At 47.8% G+C, this 24333-nt stretch overlaps 1 protein-coding gene across 4 annotated transcripts in view; it reads left to right on the top strand.

Moving 5' to 3' along the window:
• The window catches only part of DAPK2 (death associated protein kinase 2), a 42233-nt gene extending 25918 nt beyond the window's left edge, over positions 1 to 16315 (top strand). For 3 of the 4 annotated variants that reach the window (XM_027712125.2, XM_039384079.1, XM_039384080.1), the window contains 5 exons: positions 759 to 807; positions 1475 to 1501; positions 5759 to 5911; positions 7220 to 7265; positions 8170 to 10062. In XM_027712125.2, the coding sequence (XP_027567926.1) occupies positions 759 to 807; positions 1475 to 1501; positions 5759 to 5911; positions 7220 to 7265; positions 8170 to 8805 (911 nt within the window). In that variant the 3' untranslated portion in view covers positions 8806 to 10062. Of the gene's footprint in view, positions 1 to 758; positions 808 to 1474; positions 1502 to 5758; positions 5912 to 7219; positions 7266 to 8169; positions 10063 to 12064; positions 12155 to 12325; positions 12407 to 12929 lie in introns of those variants that run through there. The other variant, XM_039384081.1, reaches the window with a different exon arrangement.
• Positions 16316 to 24333: the final 8018 nt, after the last annotated feature.

Below are 24333 nucleotides of genomic sequence, written 5' to 3'. Positions count from 1 at the left end.
CTCACACCATTCACCTGTTGAGCACAAACCCCTCAACTCCTTCACATTTTACCACCTGATTCTCTTCTTGTTCCTCACTGAGCACAGTTATTATCTGTCTCACTTGGATTTTGGGTTAGTCCTACTTCTTTCTCATAGTTTCAATTAGAGGCTTTGGGGTTGGTTTGGGGAGTGAGGAGAGAATTGTAATTAATGTTCCAGTTAAACACAACTGTTACAGATCCCTTTTTTCATCTTATTTACCCCTTGCTCTTTTCTCCTGCTTGCAATCTTGTGTGGGGATGTTTTCCAATGAGGAAATGTTTCCTATAAAACAGAGTTTGACATGGATAGCAGTGTAGTCTGGCAAGTCATTTCAAACTCTTGCTCAAGAGCTCTTTCTGACTGGCCTTTACAAACTTCCTATAAAGGCACCAGTTAAACACAAAACAAAAGCTCCAATTCTTGGGGGCAACAATGTTCTTGGGAGGTGAAATAATTTGTTATTTTTTGTAATTTGCACTGTAATTAGTGTATAATATCTGCTTTACCCTTACTGTTGAGTTGCACTAAGCTTTAAGTTACCCTACATAATCTCTTCTGGACAGCTATGAACTTAAACTCCTGTTTGGGGTATAAAATTACAAACAGTGCATCCTATAACTAACTTTTCTCTCTCTCCTCCCCCTTTCTCCCTCTTGGTAATTCTTGTCCTGCTACTCCAGCCTGGTAAAAACACGTTATTTCATTGCTGATGTTTAATTAAATGTTTCTTACAGCTCCAGAAATCGTAAACTACGAACCACTTGGATTAGCTGCAGACATGTGGTAAGTTTTTTAGAATGTTAGTATTTTTTTTTCCAGGTTGCTCTACAATTACTTTTTCCTATTTGGCTCTGAGTAGAATCCATTGCGCTGCCACAAAGTAAAACAAAAAACTTAAATACAGCTAATTACTCTGTGTTCTGTCGTGTCATTTTTATGCATCCTTTTAAATTAAAAGATAAACATTTAATTTCTGTGAAATTACAATGAGAAGCTTGAGTGCTGGCAGTTACAGAGTTAAGTATTTGCCACTGTCCACTGCAGAGGAGCACTCTTAGAAGAAAACAGTGCAAGCAGTGACTGCTTTTGATAGCTTTATTTCTAAGAGCACTTCGTGCAGAGGAGACCTGTGCACTAATCTCATCTGCTGAGAAGGCAGGCAAATGAGGTCACCCCAAATAAAACATCCTTTGCCTTTCTGATGTGTGCTGTAGTACCCACTAGAGCAGAAATACATGGAGGCTCCAGATACCCACATTACTTACTCTTACATGTAAAATTAATTCTTTCCCTGGAGCACTGTTCTGTAAAAGAGATGTCAGCAGTTACCTAAGGCCACAGTGGCTCTCCTGCCTGTATTGCAGCTGCTAATTCACTTTTTCATATTCTGTACATTAGGAAGAACACAGGTCATGTATAACCCTTGCCATTGATCTCCTTTGTTTTTTAGGAGCATAGGAGTCATCACCTACATCCTGTGAGTACAACAGCCCCACTACAAGTGTTCCTGCAGCTCTCTTGCATTAGTACAGGACAGCTCTGCCTGCACTCACCTGAGGACAGACCTGCACACAGGGGGTGGGCAGTGCTTTGTCTCACAGTGTTGCCCTGCAGCCTTTTCAAGCTGAAAATAAGGGCTAAAAGTAGAGGGGCACTCTGAGCAAACTGAGAGCAAATGGCCCCTGACACCACTGGGCACTTCTGCTTCCTGTGGGACCTCAGCAGCTCCAAATGGCAGGAAAAGCCAAGCATATCCATTGCTGGTGGAATGACTGAGCTACCAGCATGTGGAGAGCACAGAAAGGGTAACAGCACCCCTTCCAAGGTGTGTCATTTCGGGTGGAAACAGGGAGGTTTCAGTTTGCTTGTAAAGGCAGCAGAAGTCTAGATTATTATGCATAAATATGGTCACCCATGTTCAATTTAAGCTGGAAAAGGAGCAGAAGAGTTGACCCTGGGAACTGAGAATTCAACTTACAGGGCAAAAAAAAGGGTTTGTTAAAGCTGGTAAAGCAAAGGCTGTTTGGGGATAGCATTGTAGTCAATAAACACAGGGGGAAAAGTAGATCACAATGCTTTTTAGGCACAGATACTCTTTAGAAGAAAAGTGTGTCAACTGGTGATGAATAAATAAAAGGAGGAAATTCTGACAAGCTCAGGCTCTCAAAGAAGTGAGTTTGTGTGGGCATCTGGAGACAAGCAGGGAAGAGTTTTAAGATGGAGCTTAACAGTTTGGGGAACTGCTTGTGTGACCGAGGGACAGCACTCCTTGCTTTTCCTCTGGTTTGATATGGGAATTGCAGAAGTGAGCAGTGGTCCTTGGACTAACTGCTTCCACTGAAATCAAGCTCTTGTGACTCCTGGGGAGCAGCACACGGTGGATATTCTATGCTGGGAAATGTCTCACCCTGGGCTCAGCTGTTCCCTGTGATACTCAGAGGACTAACCTGCTGCCAAGCTTAAAAAAGGGGGACTCTGGCATTGGGTGGATTTGCAGTGCACAGCTCGGGGCTCAGGACAAGTTTAGAGGCCCGAAGGGGAGGGATTGTCTTTTCAGTGTGGAAAATAAATGTAGTGGAATTAAATCCACTCTTCAGCTATACCAAAGGCTTAGACCTTGAAAGCTGTAAGAGGTATGGGCTGAGAAACCTGATTCAGTGCAACAAATTCCCTCTGTCCTGCCGTGCACAAAAAGAGAGGGATGCTGGCTGAGCCTAAGCTCAGGGAAAGGGGTTTGAAATGTTGTCCAGATCCTTGTTTTTTATGAGCATTCTGGTCTCCAGTGACACACCTGTACTTGCCAGGGCATTAAACTGTGTAAATTCTATTTATGGGTGTCCATATATGATGAGAGGAGAACTTAGGAGTTGAGGATAAGCAGGTGGGAATGCTTGGCATGCCATGAATGATGCACAGAGCCAGCTGCTCTGGGGGTCCTTCAGTGGCATTGAGGGCTCTGTGCTGGGGCAGAGTTACAGGGAGAGTTTCTGTGCTGCACCCAGGGGAGGAGATGTTTTACCTGCTTGACTGGTTGTCATGGCCGTGGGGATTAAGGTAGAAAAATGTCTCCCTACAAATGATCAGCAATAAAGAACATGCTTTGTATCATGGGAGGGGGCAGCTTGCACCATAAGCTGTGACTAGGAATTTGCTTGCCTTCAACTATGTGACTGAACCTGGGGGTTCTGATTGACAGGAAGCTGAACATGAGCCCAGGTGTGCCCAGGTGGCCAGGAAGGCCAATGGATCCTGGCCTGGATCAGGAACAGTGTGGCAGCAGGAGCAGGGAAGGGGTTCTGCCCCTGTGCTGGGCACTGGTGAGGCCACCCCTGGAGTGCTGTGTCCAGCTCTGGGCCCCTCAGTTCAGGAAGGACATGGAGGGGCTGGAGCAGGGGCAGAGAAGGGAACAGAGCTGGGGAAGGGTCTGGAGCAGAAGTGCTGTGAGGAGAGGCTGAGGGAGCTGGGGAAGCTCAGCCTGGAGAGGAGGAGGCTCAGGGGAGACCTCCTCACTCTCTACAACTCCCTGCCAGGAGGGTGTAGCCAGGTGGGTGTTGGGCTCTGCTCCCAGGAACCAGCAGTAGGACAAGAGGGCACAGCCTTGAGCTCTGCCAGGGGATGTTGGACATTAGGAACAAGTTTTTTACCAAGAGAGTGATTGTGCATTGGAATGGGCTGCCAAGGAGGTGGAGTCACCGTCCCTGAAGATGTTTAAGAAGAGCCTGGATGTGGCATCAGTGCCACGGTCCAGTTCACAAGGTGGGGTTGGGTCAAAGGTTGGACTCGATGATCTCAGAGGTCTTTTCCAACCTGATCAATTCTGTGGTTCTGTTACTACTATTGCCTCTTAATTTGAAAACCTTTTGTTCTGAATTGTTCTGAATAAGCAGGGTGTGTTTATGATCCTGCTGTAGAAAGCGTGGCAGCAATCAAATGGGTGCCATCATCAGGTGTAGAGACCAAAATGCAGACAAGTCCTCAGTTCAGTGACCAGTGGAGTGATTCACTGGGCTTTAGTGCTGAGGTCTGTCTGCTGTTACATGTTTACAGGCTGTGAGTCAGGATATGACAAAAGTCATTTGCACTAGATATTAGAATTTGGGAATGCTCTGATTTTACAGACCTCCAAAACTGGGTCCCAAAGAGCAAAAAAAATCAGAATAGAGAGAGCACTGCTGGTTTGGGCTTCCAGCAAGAGGCCAGAAGGTGGAATTACAGCTACTTCACAGCACAGTTTGGGGAGAGGGCAAAGAAACCAAGGCTCTAAACCAGCTTTCCAAGCTTTAGTTTTGGAACAATGCCCATGATCTGTGGTGAGGTGCCTGCTTGTAGCCTTCTTTGTGGGCAGCAGAAGTGGAACAAAAGCCTAAGAGGGAGTATGTAAAACCTGTTAAGAAATGAGAGTGACTGTGGTTAATGGCAGGAAAGTCACTTCATCAGAGACAGCTGGAGCACCTCACTCGTGCTGCCTTGCTGTGGCAGATGCTTTGGTGTCATTGTGCAATTGTAGAGAGAGAGAGAAAGCAGTTTATGAAGTCAAATGTTTTATTCTCTGGGGAAAACCACATGTGGTAGCTGGGGATTGGCCTAAAAGGCCAGGTGGTGCCATCCAACTTTCTGTTTGCCCCCCAGAATTCCCAGCCAACATGGTAGTGGCAATGCAGAGTAAAAGGTCTATTGAGCAGGATCATGTAAACAAGTGGTTTAGTACTCAAAAGTTCAATTTAGAGTTTGCTGCAGTCCTCTTTTGAGCCTGCTGCATCCTGAAACTGTGCTGTCAAAGCTGGACATAATAGATAAGCACAATAATAGCCCAGAAGATGATAAAAAAGGGATGAGATCAAATTCCTTGGTATAAATAGCATTTCCTGTAAACCAGAGTTTTGCAAGTCATCATCCCTGTGTATTGGGGAGGGAGGAACCTGGAGGAGAGGCAGGGCAGGAGGAGTCTGCAGTGACTCTGCTCTGACACTCAGCTTTCATGGAGCAATGGTAAATAGAGTCATCAAAGATGAAGATCAACCCATAGATCAGCTCATAGATAGTCCAAGCAGAAGGAAAGCTTTCTTTCCAGTAAGGACTGCTAAATGGCATTTTATTATGATGGTGTCTCCATTATATCCTTGCAGCTGGAGCAGGGTGCTGACAGAATGAACATTTGTGTTGTTCAGAAACTGTTGGATTTTATTGCAGCCAAAGTCCATTTGTCTGTGGATTCCTTTCACTGAGCAGCGTGGCCCTAGCTCTCCAGTGGAGCTGGGCCTAGGCAAGGCTTCTGATCACACATTGTGTTTTGGAGCCAGCTGAGAGAGGTCTCTTGGCTGAACCTGGTGTGCAGGGAACTTGTGGGCAGCACAAACAGGGGCAGGGCTTTTCCTACCTGAAGAAAATCTGCAGAAACACTACTTTATCTGAAGGTGATAGAAGCTTCAGTCTCAGGGATAGAAACTGTCCTCAACTGAAGCCTCTTGTAGTTTTGTTAGCAATGACTTAAATGAGGCACTAAGGAGAGGGGAATGTGTGCATTCCTGTCTGTGTGCACCCATTAGTGCTGCACCAGAGACTTCCAGGGTGAGTCTGGCTCATCACCATACAGGTGGTGGGCCAAAGCTGGCCCTGTTGTTTCCCACACTAGAGCCACAAATGTCCCAAGAGTATATTACACAGTCGCTGTCACTTCACCGGGGGTCTTGCGCTGTTTATTTTTCCAACTGATTCTTCCTTGTGGCTTATCCAGGCTTAGTGGTGCATCACCCTTCCTTGGAGAAACTAAACAAGAAACGCTCGCCAACATCACAGCTGTGAATTACGATTTTGATGAAGAGTTTTTCAGCAATACCAGTGACCTGGCCAAAGATTTTATTCAGAAACTTCTGGTGAAAGATACACGGTAAGGAAAAAATCCAGAGAGATCCGTTTGTCTCTCAAGATAAACCTGGTGAAACGTAGCCCGATGAGGTGTGTGCAAAGCTTTCCTTGCAGTTGCACTGCCATTCCAGAGCAAGGCAGGGGATGCTGCCCCTAGTTAATCACTGCCCCAGAAGCTCTAAGGAACCAAATCTCCTCAGTTAAATTTCATGTTCAGGACTGAATTCTCACCTGAGCCAAGCTGGTACAACAGGGTGTGGCTGAAGGGCTGAAAACAGTGTGCAGAACCTCGAGTTCAGGGTAACTCCCACTCCACTGTTTCAGTCTATTATGAACTACTTACAAGGAGGTGATACCATCCCAGAATATGCCCCCAGTGGTGCCATGCCAGAAAAATCTTTACATGTGCTGATATGGAATTGCTCTAAGTCTCTCTGCAGTCACCCAGAGTTTGTGTGACAGCTCTGCAGATCTTTATTCCCAGTTCAGAGGAACCACAGACTTCCTGCTTTTAATAAAGCTCATGCAGGAGTAGCATCTCCTTCCCTGTAACTTTGTCCTGGAGGGAAGTCAGACCATTGTGGTTCTTTCTAGTGGCTTCAGTGGGGGAGGAAATAGGTATGAGAGGGCTTTCGGTCAAGATTTCTGCAAATCATCAGGCCTCAGAGTGGGGAGAGCTAGCTGGGGTTTGAGAGGTTTGCACAGGTCCTGCAGCCTCTTTTCAAGAAAGGAGAGGTCAGTGATGATACTTGTCCCACATCTCTGTGCAACACTGTGTTTCTCTCTTTGATTCTCAGTGCTCTTAATGTGCTGTTCACCAAACTGCCACAAGGCAGGAGGAAGTTAGAACTGATCAAGTTTGATTAGGTTTAAGTATTGCTCTCAGAAATGTTGCTTTCAGGAAACAGCAGCTCCTGCAGTGCTGTAATCTCCTGTTCCAAAGGACAGCTTTGATACAATTACTGTTGTATCAAAGACACACTTGTATCGAAGGTGTACAGCAAGAACTTATTCTAAGCATGTCAGATGAACCAAACAGATATTGTGTTACTTTGTATGGAAGGGTGCACAAAAATACAGGTAGGTTTTGATGAAGTAAGAATTAAAATCGTGTGGAGTGAGGCCAGTTACCCACTGAAGTTCAGAACAGTAACTAAACCACACAGAAGCAGCAGGCTCAGGGAGTAACAACCCTGACATCTGAGAGTTGGTCCTGGCATTATCCTGATAAATAATTCATAGGAAGCCTGGGAGAAGGGTGGGTCAATGGACTCGTGTACCAGGAATTTCTCATTCAAGTCTGTGGGGGTTTTGTGTTGATGTTTTTCAGGAAGAGGCTTACGATTCAGGAAGCTCTGTCTCATCCCTGGATAACGGTAAGACTGCATAAACAAACAGATCCTGGTTTTTGCTATGAGCAAAGCAGGGATCATATTCTCACTCTTAGTGGTGTGTTACATGGAAAACTGCCCCCTAAGTGCTTAGTGATCCTGGGTGTTTCAGAGATCTACTGGGAACAAATTGGCTGGGTCTGACTAAATCCCTGGATTTCTGCAAATGACTTCTTTTATCAGCATAACTTTCAAAAAGAGGGTGACCAAGCTCTGATCTTTATTGCACATTACAGCCTCCCAAATTGGACTGGGCTTTGCATTTTTCCATCCTTCTTCTCCATTTGCATGGACACGTGTGTTGGTTTCAGTGCTTTCTTGAACTGAGAGTTGACTGCTAGTCAGTGTGGAAAATGGATTTCTCTCAAGAGATAACTGCTGTGTACCACGTGTGCTGATTTGCTTACATTTTGTGTGTCCATACGTATTTTTCATCATAAACATTGCCTGCTTGTGTGGATAAGTCTCTTATTGAAAATACATTTAGCTAATCTCAGCATGACTAATGAGGATTTTTGAAGTTCAGTTTTTGCTTTGCGTTGCACAAAACGTTAATTGGAGTTTTTCAGGGTTGTTGTTTTTCCTCTCACAAGTATCCACAGCTTGAGACTATTAACTGCTAAAAATTAACATGAAAATAAGTTGCAGCTGCATTATTTGCTCTTATCACACTGGAATGAATGCACATCACTTGTCACATTTGTTTTTGGGCTCGTGTGTTTGGTGTCTTTTTTCTTTTACTCATATGCATGAAGGCAAGCCTGTGTGAGCAAAGGATCTCCCAACATTGTGGAAGTCCAGGCTGCATCCTCTGTGTGCAGATTTTGAGTTCCTGCCCTGTCTCGTGAACGCTCAGTAACACTGGTTCCTCTGTCTGGTGACTCGCCAGCTGAAAGAAGAAACCAAAGTGCAGGAGCCCAGGAAGGTTGGGAGCACGCAGCTGAAGACGAAGCGGCTGAGGGAGTACACCATCAAGTGCCACTCGAGCATGCCCCCCAACAACACCTACATCAACTTCGAGCGCTTCGCCCGCGTCGTCGAGGACATTTCCCGCACGGAGCGCGGCTGCGGCACCTTGGCCGCGTCCCGGGACTCCCTGCAGGAGGACGTCGACGCTCTGCTGTCCATCTATAACGAGAAGGAGGCCTGGTACAAAGAGGAGAACGAGAGCGTGCGGCACAAGCTGTCCCAGCTGAAGTACGAGTGCCGGAAGATCGAGTCCCTGAGGAGGCATTTGCAGGAGGACATCAAGGCCGTGGACACCAGTCTGGCAGGCGTAGCTGGGAAATACACTGGTCTGCAGGGCCAGTATGAATCCCTCAGGCAGGAACTTTCTGAGGAACTCAGGTGGATACAGGATTTAATGAGCAGTTTTCAGCTGGAAAATGAAGTCTGTGCGAACAGAAACTTCGACTCTGTTTTCAGCAAAGATGTTAACGAATCACTGATGGAGCTGCTGAGCAGATCCCGCTGTGAGGAATTCCTTGCAGGGTTGAATCTTGGTGTAGCAGAATCCCATCAGTGATGCTGAGATCAGGCTAGGGGCAGGGTTTGCTGCCTCTTTCCAGTACATCAGTTTAAAAAGGTCCCAATGTACAGATTCTCCCCAAAAACATCACCTAGAATTAAAGTAGAAGTTCTGAGGTATTGCACAAGGTGCTGACCAAAGCCATAATCTCCCAGTGCTTTGTAGTGTTGAAGGGTTTTTTTCTGTGTGTTTTTTTTTTTTTTTAGAGTGTCTGAACTTGCAGGAACAAGGTTCTCACAGTGGTATGGACATATCTAAACCTACAGCCTTTTGTATTGCCTATATCATAGTGCATTGTGTATTACAGTTCCTGAAGGTACTAAGTTATCAACTTGGAATAAAGAATAAGTCAGCCTGTACTTAACTAGAAACTGGGTGCCTGGAAACTAATGCAAATCTCATTATAGTACCTTTGGTTGGCTGAAGGAAACAGTGCAGGGAGTCCTACAGACCACATGAGAGAAATATTTGCAAAGGTTAACTCTGTCCTGTAAAACAAAGTAAACGGTGTAGTAATTTAACATTTACTGTGGAAATTCTCTATGAAATTGCTGCCAATGAAGAAAAGGATTATTTTAAAACCAGTTGTGCAGGGTGAAGTCTTTTACCATTAGAGGTGTTACCTGAATTTTAAACTAAAGGATTCAGCTTTCTGTCCTATACCAAAGAAATCCTATTCCAAAGACACCACTGGGAACTTGTAATGATCAAATAACTGCAATTTTACAGTGCAAATGTTAATATGTGACTGAGAAGTGATATCATAGTCCTCTAGTTTGTTTTCTACAGTGAAGAAGATGACAAACTACAACTAACTTAATCTGTGGTGTGGGATTTGAGACTAGTGCTCTTGCTGTAAAGATTTTTTTTTCCTTAAGTTTTAGAAAGTAAAAGAAAAGTTGACCCAAACTCGAATCCTGCCCTGCTGTCTTGTGTTCAAAGAAGCCATGTGGTCATACTGTATCAACCTGCACAGGTGTTCCCATCTCATTTTGAACGCAGTAAATAGTTATTTATGCAGGGTGCTGTTGTTCCCTGCAGGTTAGTTAGAGACTGAAGATGTCAGGCTGCTGTGTGCTGTGGGCATTTGCTGCAAGGTGACTTTGTGCAGCTGCAAGAATCAGTGAGGTAGTAGCTGATGTCCATCTAGAGTGGATCTTATATATATAAAGTATGTCTTTCACTGCCCCTCCTCCCTTCTCCTTTTGCAGAGGAGTTAATGACCTAAATAAATGGAATTGTTGTTGTTCCTAACATGATTAAGAAGAATGTTTCCTGCTTTGTGAGGACATGGCAGCAGGGGGGCCCCTGTACTCTGCAGAAATTGGAGGAGAGTATGCTTTTATCTTTTTATCTCAAAGATGTGCAGAGGCTGGTGGGAATTCAGGGTTCTGAAAGCAGTTGTTCAGCTGGGGGATTGTTGCTCCCGTCACTGTACTCGGAGGAGGATGGAAACTGGATGTGCTCCCTGTGGCCTCGTTCTTGGCACGAGATGTAAAATTCTCAAAAGCTTCCAAGTCCTGTGGGTAGCCAGGAGATGACCCTGGCAAGCTGGTGTTGGTGGCTGGGGAGAACTGGGCTCTGTTGTGACAAATAGCACTGAGAGTTTTGTGTGTGTCCATTTTTTATTGTCTCCAGATGCTTCAGTCGTCACTTCTGCAGGTTCCTTTGGTTGGCAGACCCACTGGACGCTATCCAGGGAAACCAGAACACAGGATTTTTTTATGAGGGGGAGAGTTTTAATTCTTAAAATGTAACTTGAAGCCTAGTGAGAGTTCGTATTTGCAGAAAAGCCTCTCAAGAGCGAGTCTGCCCTCCCTCAGCCATGATCTCATGTCGTTTGTTCACACAGATTTTCTGTCTGAACAAATGCACGATGAGAAGGACCATCCAATGAGGCCACTTTGGGTGAGGGTAATGTTGTTGTGACTTGTCCTGGAGGCTGGTTGACACAGTGCTTTTGAGAAGATGTTCTGATGTGAGACAGTGACAAGGTCCCTGGTTTGCAGGGTGCATAAATGGAGGGGCATTATACACAGGCTGGGGTAGAGTGAGCTGTTCAGTCAGCCACGGTTCTGCTGTGGAAAGGGCACTGGGACATTTTTCATGGTGATTGTGCAGCTGACATTTAGCCAGTGACATTTTTTCCACTTCAAATTGATTCCTGCCAGCCTGTTGCACCGTGCTAGCCACTTGCAGCACGAGGAAATGGTATTTAGTGCTTCACTGTCCCGGTTCTGTTGTGTCAGATGGTGTATCACATCTGAATGAGGAGGGGCCAGCTGATGGTTGGCTCCTTGAACTGCTGCTGAGATACTGCACAGCTGCTAAACCTGCGGCAGCTGATGAGAAAAGGGCATTTTCAATTATGTTGCTGAAAAAGATGTTTAAATTGTCACTGATGTGTCTTCCATTCTCCTTTGGTCCTCTTGCTGCTCCAGGTGCATGGCTTGGCTGCATTCCAGTCCAGTACAAATATTTCTGTTATCCCCTCCTGCATATGCAGATCAGAACAGCTGGAATGGTTGTCACTCCGTGAGCTGAGAAGGGTTCATACCTGGTCTTTCCCTTTTCACTTTTGCCAGATCTGGGTTTGAACCCTTCCTCCCCTCAATCTGTTAGATACAGTTCTCTGGTTTATGCAAATTTTGATGTGCTTTTGAAGTGGAATGTGCTTAATTTTCAGAAGGACTGTGTGTCAAGATTTGTGGAACATCTGTTCCTTAACACCAGACTGAAATCCCCAAATGCTGGGCACATCTGAATTCTGATAGATATTCTTTTTTCTTCCTGTTTGCCATAGCCAGGTATTGCAATTCTTTCCTTACACATTTATTGCCAGGGTATCAATGTCTTGTGCTCTCATACTCTGGGTGTGGTTAAAGGACAAAGCCACTGTTTTCAGACAGCATGTATCCCTGTCATCAATACCAAATGACAGCCAACTTTTCCCATGTTACTGTAGTGTTGTCATCCAGAGAAAATGCAGGTGGGGCAGGTGTGCACTGAGAATCAGCTTAGCAAGTGAAAGCAATCCTTAGCACCCTCTAGTTTTAGGATTTTTTTCTGAGATCAAAGAAGTCCTGTCCAGGCACAAGGTGGACTGGATTGAATTATTTTTCTTCTGCTTTTCCCTGTATGAACCCACAGCCTCCCCAGCCAGCACTCTTCAGCCAGCTCCAGTGCACGTGGGGAATTGTACATATTTTGTGCACCAAAGGGAGCCAGACAATTAAATTGCTCTTTTATCTTCCAGCCCATGGACAAGCAACAGGCTTTGGTTCGGAAATCATCTGTTGTTAACATGGAAAACTTCAAAAGGCAATATGCCAGGAGGCGGTGGAAGGTACGGCGGGGAGCCTTTAACCCTCCTCACTGGGGCTTCCCAAACCCGGTGGGATCAGAGGGCAGGACAGGGCTTGAGTGTAAAATTGTAGCAGGCAGCAGCTAATGAGGTGTTTGGATGTGTCTGTGTGGACATGTGTGGTCAAACTGCCCCTCTTCCCTCTCTCCACAGCTTTCCTACCGCATCGTCTCGCTGTGCAACCACTTGTCCCGTTCCCTGGTGAAAAGGGTCCTGATGCAGGAGGAGAGTTTGGTAGGTGCATTTCCCAAAGGGGGAGAGGAGAAGAACCAGCTTTCCTGTGCAGTGGTTTTTGCTGTCCTTACCTGGATGCACAGCCCAACAGAACGGCAGCGGTTTGGAGTGGGAACCCAGATGGGACCGTGGCATCCTCTGTGTGTCTTTAATGGGCTGTACATGGTGTTACTGTGACAGGAATGTTGTGCAGGGAGAGCTGGTGACTCCATAAACCTTTGAGGAGCTGCCCACATTTACTGTGTAAAGGAGCAGCAGCTGATGTTCAGATCCCATGGCAGTGACTCTGCTGGCTGAGATACGAGCAGTCCTGGAGGGAACTTGCTGCTGCTCTTGTGCCCAGCTGTGTGTGATGGAGGGTGGGGGACCCCAGAAGTGCCTGCGTCCTTCTGGAATGCAGCTGTGAGGGTCCTGTTGGCTCTGCTTTCCTCCACAGATGATGCACTGATGATATCAGAGCACCATGTGGAGCAGCGCGGTATCTCAGTTACGTGCCTGAGACATTGTGGCCTTTCTGTTTCAGAGGAACTGTGAGAGTGACAGTGAGGATCTTTCCCAAAGAGAAGTTCCTCCTCAGAGGAGAAGCAGCATATCCTAATGTGAAGAGAATTCCATGGGCAGGAGACACAGGAGACTTCCATCCCTACTGAAGCAAGCAGCCCTGGCAGCAGACCTTGACTTATCTGAGTCATTGGTGCGATGCTTCTTGCTTCTCAAACAGCACCAACAGCTGGGTGATGGTATTAAATGTCTACTGAGCATCTTGGAAAACTGGGAAGCGAGATTCCCAGGGAAATGCCACAGCACAAGCACCAGTTGGAGTGCTTTGAGTGTTTCAGTGATACTTCAATCTGTTTGTGATGTCGGCTGCACTCAGGGTGTTGGATTTCTACTGATATTCCTTTCCTGCAGAATAATTCCCGTCCTGCACAGTGGTGAAGACTTTGTGCATTATTATTGTTTCAGTCAGGGAAATTGTTAGTGAGTTGTCAGGACATTTTGTAATGCAGTTTTGGTGTTTGTTAATAGCATGGATATGTGATGGCAGATCTCTGCCAGGGTTTGTTAGCTGTGTGCAGGGCTCTGCCACTGCTGTCACTGAGGAGAAAATCCTGATATCATTGCACATCTTTGATTTTGGCAACAGTTCTGCACTGCAACAAGGACTGTGCTCTGGCTGAGGACTAACACAACCAGTTGTGAGTACAACTAGTTGGGGCCACTGAGAGGATGACACAGGCCAAGGCAATTTTTGGATGAAAAAGAGAAAAAATGCTGTAGTGATTTACAGGCACCCAAATCCAGTGTTTTTACAGGATGATGGCAGGATATTCACCAAAACAGGGCCTTTAAGAACCCCAGGTATTTGAAGAAATAGTCTCTGTTGGACTTTGTTGTTGTTGTCAATGTTATTTATTGTCAGCAAATCGGAGATGGGTTAACACCTATTTGTGCAGGTGCTATTTGCATGTAACCCAGACAGCAAACATCTGCTTTTTATTCAGGTGGTTGTATCCAAAATTGAGGAAGTGAGCACTTTGATACTGATGTAACATCTTTGCACTGGGAAGTTGCATCATTTTAACTATTATTGGTTTCTAAGCCAGTATTGTTCAATTGGTACCAAAAAAATGTGTATAGAATAGGTTATTTTTTTCGTTGAATGTATTTGTTGTTAGAAATTCATATTTATTTTGCCATTTAATAAATTAAAAATCAGAAAGCCTATTAGAAACAACTATGGATGGACAAGGAAACTGGTTTTGTTTGGCTTTATGTTGGTCACTTCTAGGCTGAGGTTTTAGAGCAGAAGGTGTGAACTGGTGTTGAAAACTATTGTCAGGTGGTTTCCAGTTTCTAAGAAAGAAATAAAAACATGCTACTTTTATTTATAACTTTGTATCCCTGCTTAGGTAGTGACTAAAATGCAGCTGATAAGAAAGTATTTCTGTGAAAGGAAGGGAATGTAGGAGAAGCCCTGGAGAAGAGAGGCAGAAAGGAGGATTTGATGGAAGAAACATAAAATGAAGGAGGTGGTGGGAGGAAAAAAAGCAGTGTGGAGGAAGGAGTGTGAGAGGGACACGTAGGGAGTGAAGGTGATCCTGGACTGGGAAGGTTGAAGGAAGGGAAAGAGAATGTGGGTGCAGGAATCGTGGAAGCAGGAGAGTGGATGTTTCTGCCAATATGGCACTGCATTTTGCTACTATTTATTTAATTTCCTTTTATTTCATGTCTTGTGCTGCCACTTAGGCTGTGACATGTGCCTGCTCAAGGGATAAGGGGCAGTGCATGGGCTTCTCTTCACATTTAAAAGATGTATTTATGAGCTTTCTGTGTAATTCTTGAGGCAGAGTCCTCAAAAAATGCTGTGTTAAGAGGGAGCAATAACAGGAAAACCTGTTGTTTCAGCGTGTCCTGGTTTCAGCTGGGATAGAGTTGATTTTATTGTTAGTAGCTGGTCTGTGTTTTGGGTTCAGCAGGAGGGTATGTTGATCACACTGATGTTTTAGGGGTTGTTCTGTAGTGTTTCCCCAAGTGAAGGACATTGCAGTTTCCCAGGCTCTGCCAGTGAGGAGCTGCACAAGAAGCTGGGAGTGAGCATGGCCAGGACAGCTGACCTCAGTGGTCACATTCCAAAGGGACATTCCAGACCATGGAATGGTGCTCCATGTATGAGCTGGGGGAGCTGGCTGGGACACAGTCACTGCTCAGGCTGGGCCGGGCATGAGCAGTTGTACTGGCATCACTTGTCTTCCTTGGGTGTTACTGCTCTCTCTTTTCATTATTGTTAATTATTGTTATTATTATTGTATTTTGCTTTAGCTCAATGATAAAACCGTTCTTATCTCAAAGTAACCCACGAGGTTTAATTCCCAGTCCTCCTCCCTCCAGGACGGGGGGCAGTGAGTGAGTGGCTGTGTTGGGGCCTCGTTGCTGGTTGGGGTTAAACCACAACACGGTGTCTGGAGAGCACCTTTCACAAAGAGAACACTACAAATATAAAACCTGTCCAGCAAATTTTGCCTCCTGCTTTCCCTGGGATGTGGAAAATCGAGTAAACTCCAAGCCAGTGGTGTTTTTCTGAATTTCTGGAGTTTCAGAAGCACCTTCCGTTCCCAAATTAGAGATTGTGGGATGTGTAGGTAAATTGCACTTCTGCAAATGAAGCCCTGGTTAAAATAGCTGTTGGGTTTGGGTCAGGGCTGTGCTCTCATGGAGGTGAGGTCATTGTTCTCATGTGAAATCCTGGCAACTACTGAGCCAGATGGGGAGTAGGGGAAGGCCAGACAGGGCAGTGCAAGGCCGTGTGAAGCCATAAGCTCTGGCTTATTATTTGTACATTAATAAAAGATGTAAGGAGGTGTTTTACCAAAGCCGGGAGAGGCAGCTCAGGATGTTCAGTCTCCATCATCTCTGTGCCCAGGTGAGGTGAGGACAGGCCCCCAGCACCTCCTCTGTGCCCGTCTTGGTGTCATTCTTTACCATTGCTGGTGTTTGAGGAACAAGCTACAGGTTCTTTTTATTAAGGGACTAAAGAAAAAGAAAGGCATGGGAGGGAGGGGAAATGCAGAAACTTCATTAAAACAAATTATGTTTCAGAATTTGCTTTGGTGGGGGAGAAACATATATTTTCTGTGTACTATTTTTGAGCAGTAGGGAACCTGGAGAAAAATGAAGTGATAGTCTGGGGGAGGAGGGGGAGAACAAACAACCTCTAAGTATTTTTATTAAAATATTACTATTTTTATTCTCACTTTAGTGCTGATTTTTTTTTTAATCTACATGTATTTTTATGAAGAGAAATACTGATTATTTTTTTGTGTGCGTGGTGGGAAATAGTACAGACTGTCAAAAATAACCAGAGATATTTGTTACTGAGATTTGCTAATAAAATTTTGCGAAGCAGGACGAGCGTCTGCGTGTCTGTCTGCGTGTCTGTCTGTGTGTCCGTCTGTCCGCACGAGCTGCCGTGTGGGCCCGGGCGCAGTGAGGGGGGTCCGCGGTGAGGCGCGGGAGGGGGTCGGTCCCTGAATTCTGGGAGGGAGGGAAGCGGGAGCTGCCCCGGGAAGCGGCCGCGGGAGAGAGCGGGGTCCGGGCCCGTTCGTCCCGTTCCTCCCGGCGGGGACACCCCGGGAGCTGATGCTCCCTCCCGGGATCGGGGAGGGGTCACGGGGGGCTCCCGGGAAGCACAAGGGAGGGGATGGGAGCGGAGGGACCGCGGGGGAGCCGCCGCCCGGCCCCGACACATCGTGTGGCTCGTAGGTGTGCTGAGGTGAGAGGGAAGGTCGCTGGACCCTCCTCAGCCCCGGCGTCCCCAGCCCGGCCCCGCTGTCCCTCGGCAGGGAGGCGAAGCCCGGCCACTTGGGACCCACTGCTGCCCTCACCTCTGCTCGGTGCTGTCTGAACTCCATTTGCTTTTGTTTGCTCCTTTTTTCTAATACGTGCATACGTGCATGTTCCTACACACATTTATATGGAGCTCAGGGAAGCTGTATGTGCAGAGGTGTATTATATATTTAACAGTGTTGGGTTGAGAATCAAAGAGAACTCAGAGGCATCTCTTTTACCTCTCTTTTCTGTATGGTCACTGTGACTGGCTGACGTTCTCTGTATTTTTCACTTAAATGTCTGCTCTGTCTTCACATAAACCTCAAATCTAACCAACCTCAGGGGTAGGCAGCACATTATTTTCAGGGTGTTCCAGTGAGAGGAGCCACAAGTTCAAGTGGCCCAGGTCACCTGATGGCAGGGAACCATCACCTGGAGATGGTCACGAGCCTGATGAAGTGAGCTTGTGATGAGCTGAGAACACAAAGGTTTAGGACAGGGCAGGAGTCGTGGCCCTTGTCATAGTGAGTAACTTTGGGGGTGGTTTGATGCCAAGCCCCGGGGGAGGGGAGGCTGGGCTTTGGCTGAGTGAGGGGAGGGAAGCGGTGGCTGAGCTGGGGTGTGCCCAGGGCTCTGTGACCCTGCCCTGTGCCACAAACACGGGGCTCTTGGGTTACTCGGGAGCCTCAGCACAGCCCTTGGGCTCTACCTGCAACTCGGGGTGCCAGAGCCTGCCTGGGTTTCTCCTCAGGTGTCACTGCTGCTGTGGTTTGCTGTTATTTTTAAAGGCTGAGGTGCAGAGACTGTCACCGAGCATCAGCTTTTTATAGCACTTCACTGCAGCGAGTGCCCATCCCTCCCAGAGGTGTAACATGTGCCTACCCTACTTGGAACTCTGCTCAGTCATGGCCTTTTTAGGGTGGGATGTATCTGCTCAACAAAAACAAGGAAAAGAAACTGTGTCACATCAGTATTTTCTAAAATGTGGGGGTTTTTCCCTGAGGATGAGCCTCACGAGCTACATATAATGGATTATTTGAAGCATCTTGTAGTAGTGTGTGTAAACTGTCTTAATGTAACAATTATTTGGTGATAAAAATCTTGTAAGTAATTCAGCTGCCTCTTAAATCTTTTTACTCTGCATACCTAAAATATGTTGTAAGGTTGTATAAAATTTGAATTTAATTAGATTTACTGTTTTGAAACATGGAAAAGCCTTTCGAATTTTTAGCTTAGAGCCTCTCATTCAGTTAATGAAAGACAGGAATTGCTAAATTAACTTTAATCGCATGACTAGGACTAAAGAAACAGAAAACAGTGTAAGGATGGAGTTTTGGTCTTGGTGTTGAGCTTAGTCTGGTCTTGGTTCCTGCTGGGGCTTTAAAAGCTGCAGCATATAAAGTGAAGTCCTCAAAAGTCTGCAATGAGCCGTCTGATTTTGAAATGTGAATGGTCAAAGCCCATGATGATGATGAAAACCTGGGAACATGTAATGCTGCTCTGTCCTCTGGAGTGCTCCATTTCCCACATCTGCACCTGGATCAGAGCAGGAGAAAGACTTTTGCCAGCCCAGCTCAGGAGCACTCTCAGCTTGTGGCAGAAGTCAGTGCTTCAATGTGCAATGTCCCTGCACAGTGTGTGTCTGTGCCTGTGCTTATGCTCCTGTGAGGCAAATCAACGAATTAGAGACTCCATATTCTTCCTTGTGTTTGGTTATTCTGCTGGGGGAAATCCCCCAGGAGTCTGCAGGACACCTGGAATGACAGGAAGCAGGCAGCTGCGAGGCTGAAGGAGCTCCAAAGCTCCTGCTGCCTGGGGGCAGATCAGGCACCACCCATGGCCTGGCATGTCGGGGGCCACAGGCAGACCCTGCTGACAGACCTGGGGCTGCAGCCCAGGGATGTGCTCTTGTGCAAATCCTGGCCTAAATTGGTTTGTGATTCTTTTTTTTTTCCTTAAAGACTGAATTCTTGGAGCTGTTCCATTTGCCATACACAGTGTTCGAAGAAAGGTATTATACAGGAGAACATAAGATTTCCTGAAGTTATGAATGCAGAATCACTGCAATGACATCGTAAATGGGTGAATGAAGTGATTGATCAGTTAGGAAGGCAAACTGTATGAAATGATGTAGATCTCTAGTTTTGGGCTTTCTAGAGCACGTAAGGCAATGTATGATTTTCTTGAAGAGTGTACTCTGGTGTTACTTATGCAGAGATAAGAACAGTCATGTGTGTGGAGCTGCAAGTACCTCAGCTTTTGCTGTAGTTGGTAGACAGAGGTGTTTTCAGCCCCAGTCAGAGGAACCTGGGGAATGCTGCCTACAGGACAGGCAGCTGTGTTTGCTGCCTGCAGAGATGTCTCACAGTTGCAGGCACTGAGGTTCAACCAAATCTCTCCTTCAGTTCTACTCCAGAAACTGTTTCTGCTGGTTTCCTTTCCATGGTGTCTCTCACTAAAAAGCCAACAGCTACATTGCAAAGTGATTTCCTGAGTCTGGATGCACAGAACCAATGGATGTAACCTTACTCTACTTTGAAAGCTGAGGCCGTTTAGCCTGCAATGTTCTTTTAAGTCAGACTGGCACTTGTAGCGCAGGGCTGAAAAAGGCAAACAAGAGCCCTTCTCCCCAGCAAAGAAAGCCTGCAACCTTGGGCTCTCTGGTGCACTTGCTGGGCCAGCCTGGGCACTCCATGGGCAGCAAGAGCTTTCTGTCCTGGCACCTTTGGTCTGGCAGGAATCTTCGTCCGTACGCCATTTAGGCAGTGGGACTGGCACTTGGAGTGCAGGGCTGAAAAAAGCAAACAACAGCTTTTTTATCCCCATTAAAGCAAACCTAGAACCTTTGGCTCTCTGGTGCAGTTGGTGGGCCAGCCTGGGCACTCCATGGGCAGCAAGAGCTTTCTGTGGTGGCAGCTTTTCCCTGGGAGGAATCTTCATTTGTATCGGTTTTGGAGAGGGAGGAGCTGGCAATTGCAGTGCAGGGCTGAACAAATGGTACAGCAACCCTTTGCCTCAGGATAGAAAGTCTGGAACCTTTGGCTTTCAGGTGCAGTTGGTGGGGCATCCTGGACACTCCATGGGCAGCAATGTCTCACAGACAGGTTAGGTCTGTTCTGATATTGATTTAGTTGTTAAAAATCTCAGCAACAATTACTAACCATGAATAATCCTGAACTCTGAACTCAGACAAATAATAAATGGCTATTTTGCCTTGAGATAAAGGAGGTGAAATAGAGCAACACGTGCGGATGTGCTCCAAAACGAATGTATAAGATTAGTTATCAGATGGGACATCTCTGTGCTGGCTGAAGGTGTGAAAAGTCAAGGCTATTTCTGATGAAAGCTCCCCCAAGTTCTTTCAGGTTTTGGTGGCAGTTGTTTTGAACACTGTCTGCAGCTTTTTCACACCCCACCTTTGCTCTCTTTTCATCTATTCTGCAATAACTCACTTGCAGCTGGGCTCTGAACTGTGTCTGTTTTGTGCTGCACGGATGTGCACAGGCCGCACCAAACCTGACCCTCTTCTCCCAGAGCAACTACCCCAGGGTGGCCTGCAGACCTGGAGTCTCATGTCCCATTTGAGACACACATGTGCAGGACCTGCAGTTCCACACATCCCCAGGGGAGCTCCATGGGCTCCAGCTGCTCTCTCACGTAACAGGCAACTCCTGCTCCTCATCTTCTCAGCCAGCATCTCATGAACACTCGTGTGGCTGCATTGCAACACCAGCCATGGGAACAAACCCCCATATCGCCCTGATCCCAACAAGGTCACAGCCCTAAAACCACACCCAGATGTCCATCTCATCCTCTTTATTCCCCATAGGGGCTGCATTAGTGGACAGGCCCTTCCAAGAAACTCCTCAGCACAAGGACTGCCCAGAAAGGCCTTGGGGGGTTTATTCACAATGGAGCATTGTCGGTACTTCCTGGGGAAAGAACCACTCGAACCCCCATGGCCTTGGCTACCATCCCAAGAGCTCTGGAGCCACTTGTGCCCATGGCCAGTTTCCCCTTGGAGAATCCCTTGTCTCCATGTGGCAGAAGAGCTGGGAGGAGCAGTGAGAGCAGGGCAGAGCAGGGTGGGGGCCAAGGGGCAGGAGGGCTTTGCAGGGAGGATGGTGCCCCAGAGGGACAGGCAAACACGACTCATGCTCCGGGCTCGTGGTGTCCGGAAATGAAAGCGGGGGCTCTGCTGGTGCAGCGGCCGCAGTGGGGGCTGAGGCAGGGCCCCCGCTCGCCACAGCCCCTCCTCGTGGGAAAGGCCCTGCTGGCCACAGACAGGCAGCAGGACCAGTCCCAGCTGCTCTGCAAGGCACGGGCCAGGCAGCTCTTGAAGTGCTGTGCAGAGCTCAGCCCACAGCAGACACTTCCAGGAGAGGATGTTCCTGCGGTGCCCAAACAATGCTGGGGCAGCTGGGATGTGCCAGGCTGTCTCCTGCTCACCTGGCCTTCCTCCTCCTCCTCCTCCTCCTCCTGCTGCTGCTGGTGCTGAGTGAGTTGGGGGCTGGCTTTGCCTTGGGGCTCAGCACTGGAGGGCTGCTGAGCAGGGCAGGACAGGGCCTGTCCCGGGCACAGGGCAGGACACGTGGGAAAGGGTGTGTGGAGCACAGGGGAAAGAGCTGCTTTAGGGAGGACAGGAGGACAGTTGCTTCCCACAGCTCCCATGGACCTCTGAGCAATGGGAGCGATTTCCAGCCCCTCTAAGGGAGTCTGGTTCATGGCATGAGACTTGGCAGATGCTTAAGTGCTTCAGGGAGCCAGAGGCATCCACCTGGAACCACAAAACCAACCAAAATGGGTTTGGAGAAGTGTCAAACAGGAGACAAAGGACCCGCAGAATGGAGCCACGTGGCTGGGAAGGTTCTGGCCCAGCAGTGGGAATATGGACAGGGGCACAGGGCTGAGCTGGGTTGCTGCCCTTCTGACCAAAACCCTCTGTGCAGGGTGCACCAAAACCCACGGTGCAGGTGCCGGTGTGATGGCCCAGGACATCTGCAGCTCCCCAGGGGATGGTGAGTACAGGGACACGTCCTGTAGAGGGAATTGTTTGGGGCTGGAGATGGAAACTGGAAAGGGCTTTGTTCCCTGTGTGAATCCCTGGAGAAGAAATTCACTCCTCCCGGAGCCGAGGTATTTCCCAGCCCTTACAACAGTAACAAATTCTTAGGCCATTACTGTTCCACCTCTCCAGGTGACCTCCCAGCTCCTGATCTCTCTATGATCCCCACTGCTGCACAGGATGACGAACAGGTTTTGTTTTGGTGCGTAATTGATCAGAAGTCTCCTGCCACCCGAATCATCTTCTGCAAGGATGGGGTGGAGTTTCACAGCCTGAGAGCTCAACATCGGAAGGGGACCTACTACATGCTCCTCCCCATGACGAGGGGGAGCACAGGGACATACACGTGGATACCAGCACAAGAACAACAGCAACCGAGTGAGGAACTCTGCCCTCAGTGCTTCTAAGAACCTGAGCTTCGCAGGTGAGTCCTGGCAAAGGGGCACACTCCAAGGAAACACTCCCAGGCCCCAGACAGCCCAGGTGAGGGAGCTGCCCCCTGGCATGTTCTGGGCTGTTGGGAGGATAGGGAAGGGTTTGCTCTGGGGCAGTTGAGGGTCTTGGGTTTCAGCATCAGCAGCCCCCAACATGCACCCCAAGTTCAAGCCATTGCACAGCAGGAGCATTTTGGGTCTTAGCCATGGAGGAATCTTTATCGCATCAGAGCCAATTTTGGGTGGGTTTGTGGTTCCAGGTGGATGCCTCTGGCTCCTTAAGGCATTTCAGCATCTGCCAAGTCTCACTCTATGACTCAAACCCCCTCAGAGGGGTTGAAAATCACCCCCATTGCTCAGAGGTCCATGGGAGCTGCAGGAAGCAATCGTCCTCCTGCCCTCCCCAAAGCAGCTCTGCCCCTCATTGCTGCACGGCTGCTCCACACACCCTTTCCCTGGGTTCTGCCCTGTGCCTGGGCAGGCCCTGTCCTGCCCTGCTCAGCAGCCCTCCAGTCTACACTCCCCACCTTCCTCCTGCATCTCTGTGTCCAACGCCCTCACCTTTCTCCAGACTCACAGGGCACCCAAAACAGGATGGTGGGGAGCTCAGGACAGGAGCTTTCAGATCACCTCCCCTAAACTGTCCCAAAGCAGCTTCACCCCCCTGTATGAATCCTGCATCCCTGACAGGGAAACAGTCAAGCTACACAACACATCCCCCTGCCAGTTTGGGCAAGGATTGATGGCACCAAGAGCATTCTCTGGAGAGAGGGATGGAGCCAGAGGACAACAAATTGCACTTCAGGTGCCTTCAGCTCTCCAGATTCCACCTGCCCAGCTCAGCCTCAAGCTGCAACCATCCCCTAATCCCCTCCCTGAGAGAGGGACCCCCCCCCTTCAAGCAGCCCCAGAGCACAGGGGCTTGAGGTTGCATTGCTGAACCCTCCCCACACCTTGAGCCCTTGGGAGTGTGTGACTGCCCAGCAAACCCCAGCCTGCCCTTATACTGTTTCTAGAGGACAGACAAGCCCTGGCCTTTCTTCATTGGTTTGACTGGGTTAAAACAATCAGAAACGTTTGTGGGAGGAAATACCTTGTTCCTTCACAATTCAGCATACGAGGGGGCTGTTCTGCTCCCCCTCAGTTGCTCTCTTGAATCAATTTGGAGACATCTTGATAACATAGGATTGAAAATGGCACTGATTGTTTTTCCATTTTTCTTCCAAGCTGCCCTCTTTTCCATAAACTCTGTGTGGAAATTTCTGACACATTCTGTGCTCTGGGATCAACTGTAACTGGTTATTTCGTTGTTGTTTAAAGCTTTTATTTTTGTTTTCTCACCAACTTTCCAAAGTTTTCTCGAGTCTGGAGAATCATGGAATCATAGAATGGTTTGGGTTAGAAGGGACCTTAAAGATCATCTCGTTCCACCCCCTTGCCATGGTTGAGGACAGATCCCAATAGACCAGATAGCTCCAAGTCCTGACCAGAAAATTTTGACCAGGGGAGGTCAAAAGTGTGACATTTAGGTGCATTTAGAGAATCACATTAAAGGTTGGGAAACACCCCTCAGGGTAAGCATGTTCCAGTGCAATTCTATTTCTCATCAAAAGGGGCTGTGGCCCATCTAAGGCCATTCTCTAGGCTATGCTACGTATGTTGTTTATGGTGTGAGATTATACCAGAAGCATCCACCTGGAACCACAAACCCAATGAAAACAAGCTTGGGGAGGTGTCAAGCCTGGAGACAAGGCACTCTGGATGGAGCCCCGTGGGTTGAATGGTTCTTGCTCAGCACAGGCTCAGCAGTGGGAACGTGGACGGGGTGCGTGGGCTGAGCTGGGTTGCTGCCCCTCTGACCAAAACTCTCTGTGCCCCACGATGCAGGTGCTGGTGTGATGGCCCAGGACATCTGCAGCTCCCCAGGGGATGGTGAGTACAGGGATAGGTCTTGTGAAAGGATTTGTGTGGGGCTGGAGATGGGAAGGGGTCCCCAAGTGTGAACTCCTGGAGGGGAAACTCTTTCCCTTCCAGAACAGAGTCTTTTTCGAGCCCTGACAAGAGTTACACTGTCCTGGGCCATCCCTTTGCCCTCTCTG

The sequence above is a fragment of the Pipra filicauda genome, unplaced genomic scaffold, assembly GCF_003945595.2.
Source record: "Pipra filicauda isolate LSUMZ 115617 unplaced genomic scaffold, ASM394559v2 scaffold338_size783178_pilon, whole genome shotgun sequence".
NCBI lineage: Eukaryota > Metazoa > Chordata > Aves > Passeriformes > Pipridae > Pipra > Pipra filicauda.
The sequence above is the reverse complement of the archived record's forward strand: the minus strand, read 5'-3'. Positions and strand labels throughout refer to the sequence as shown.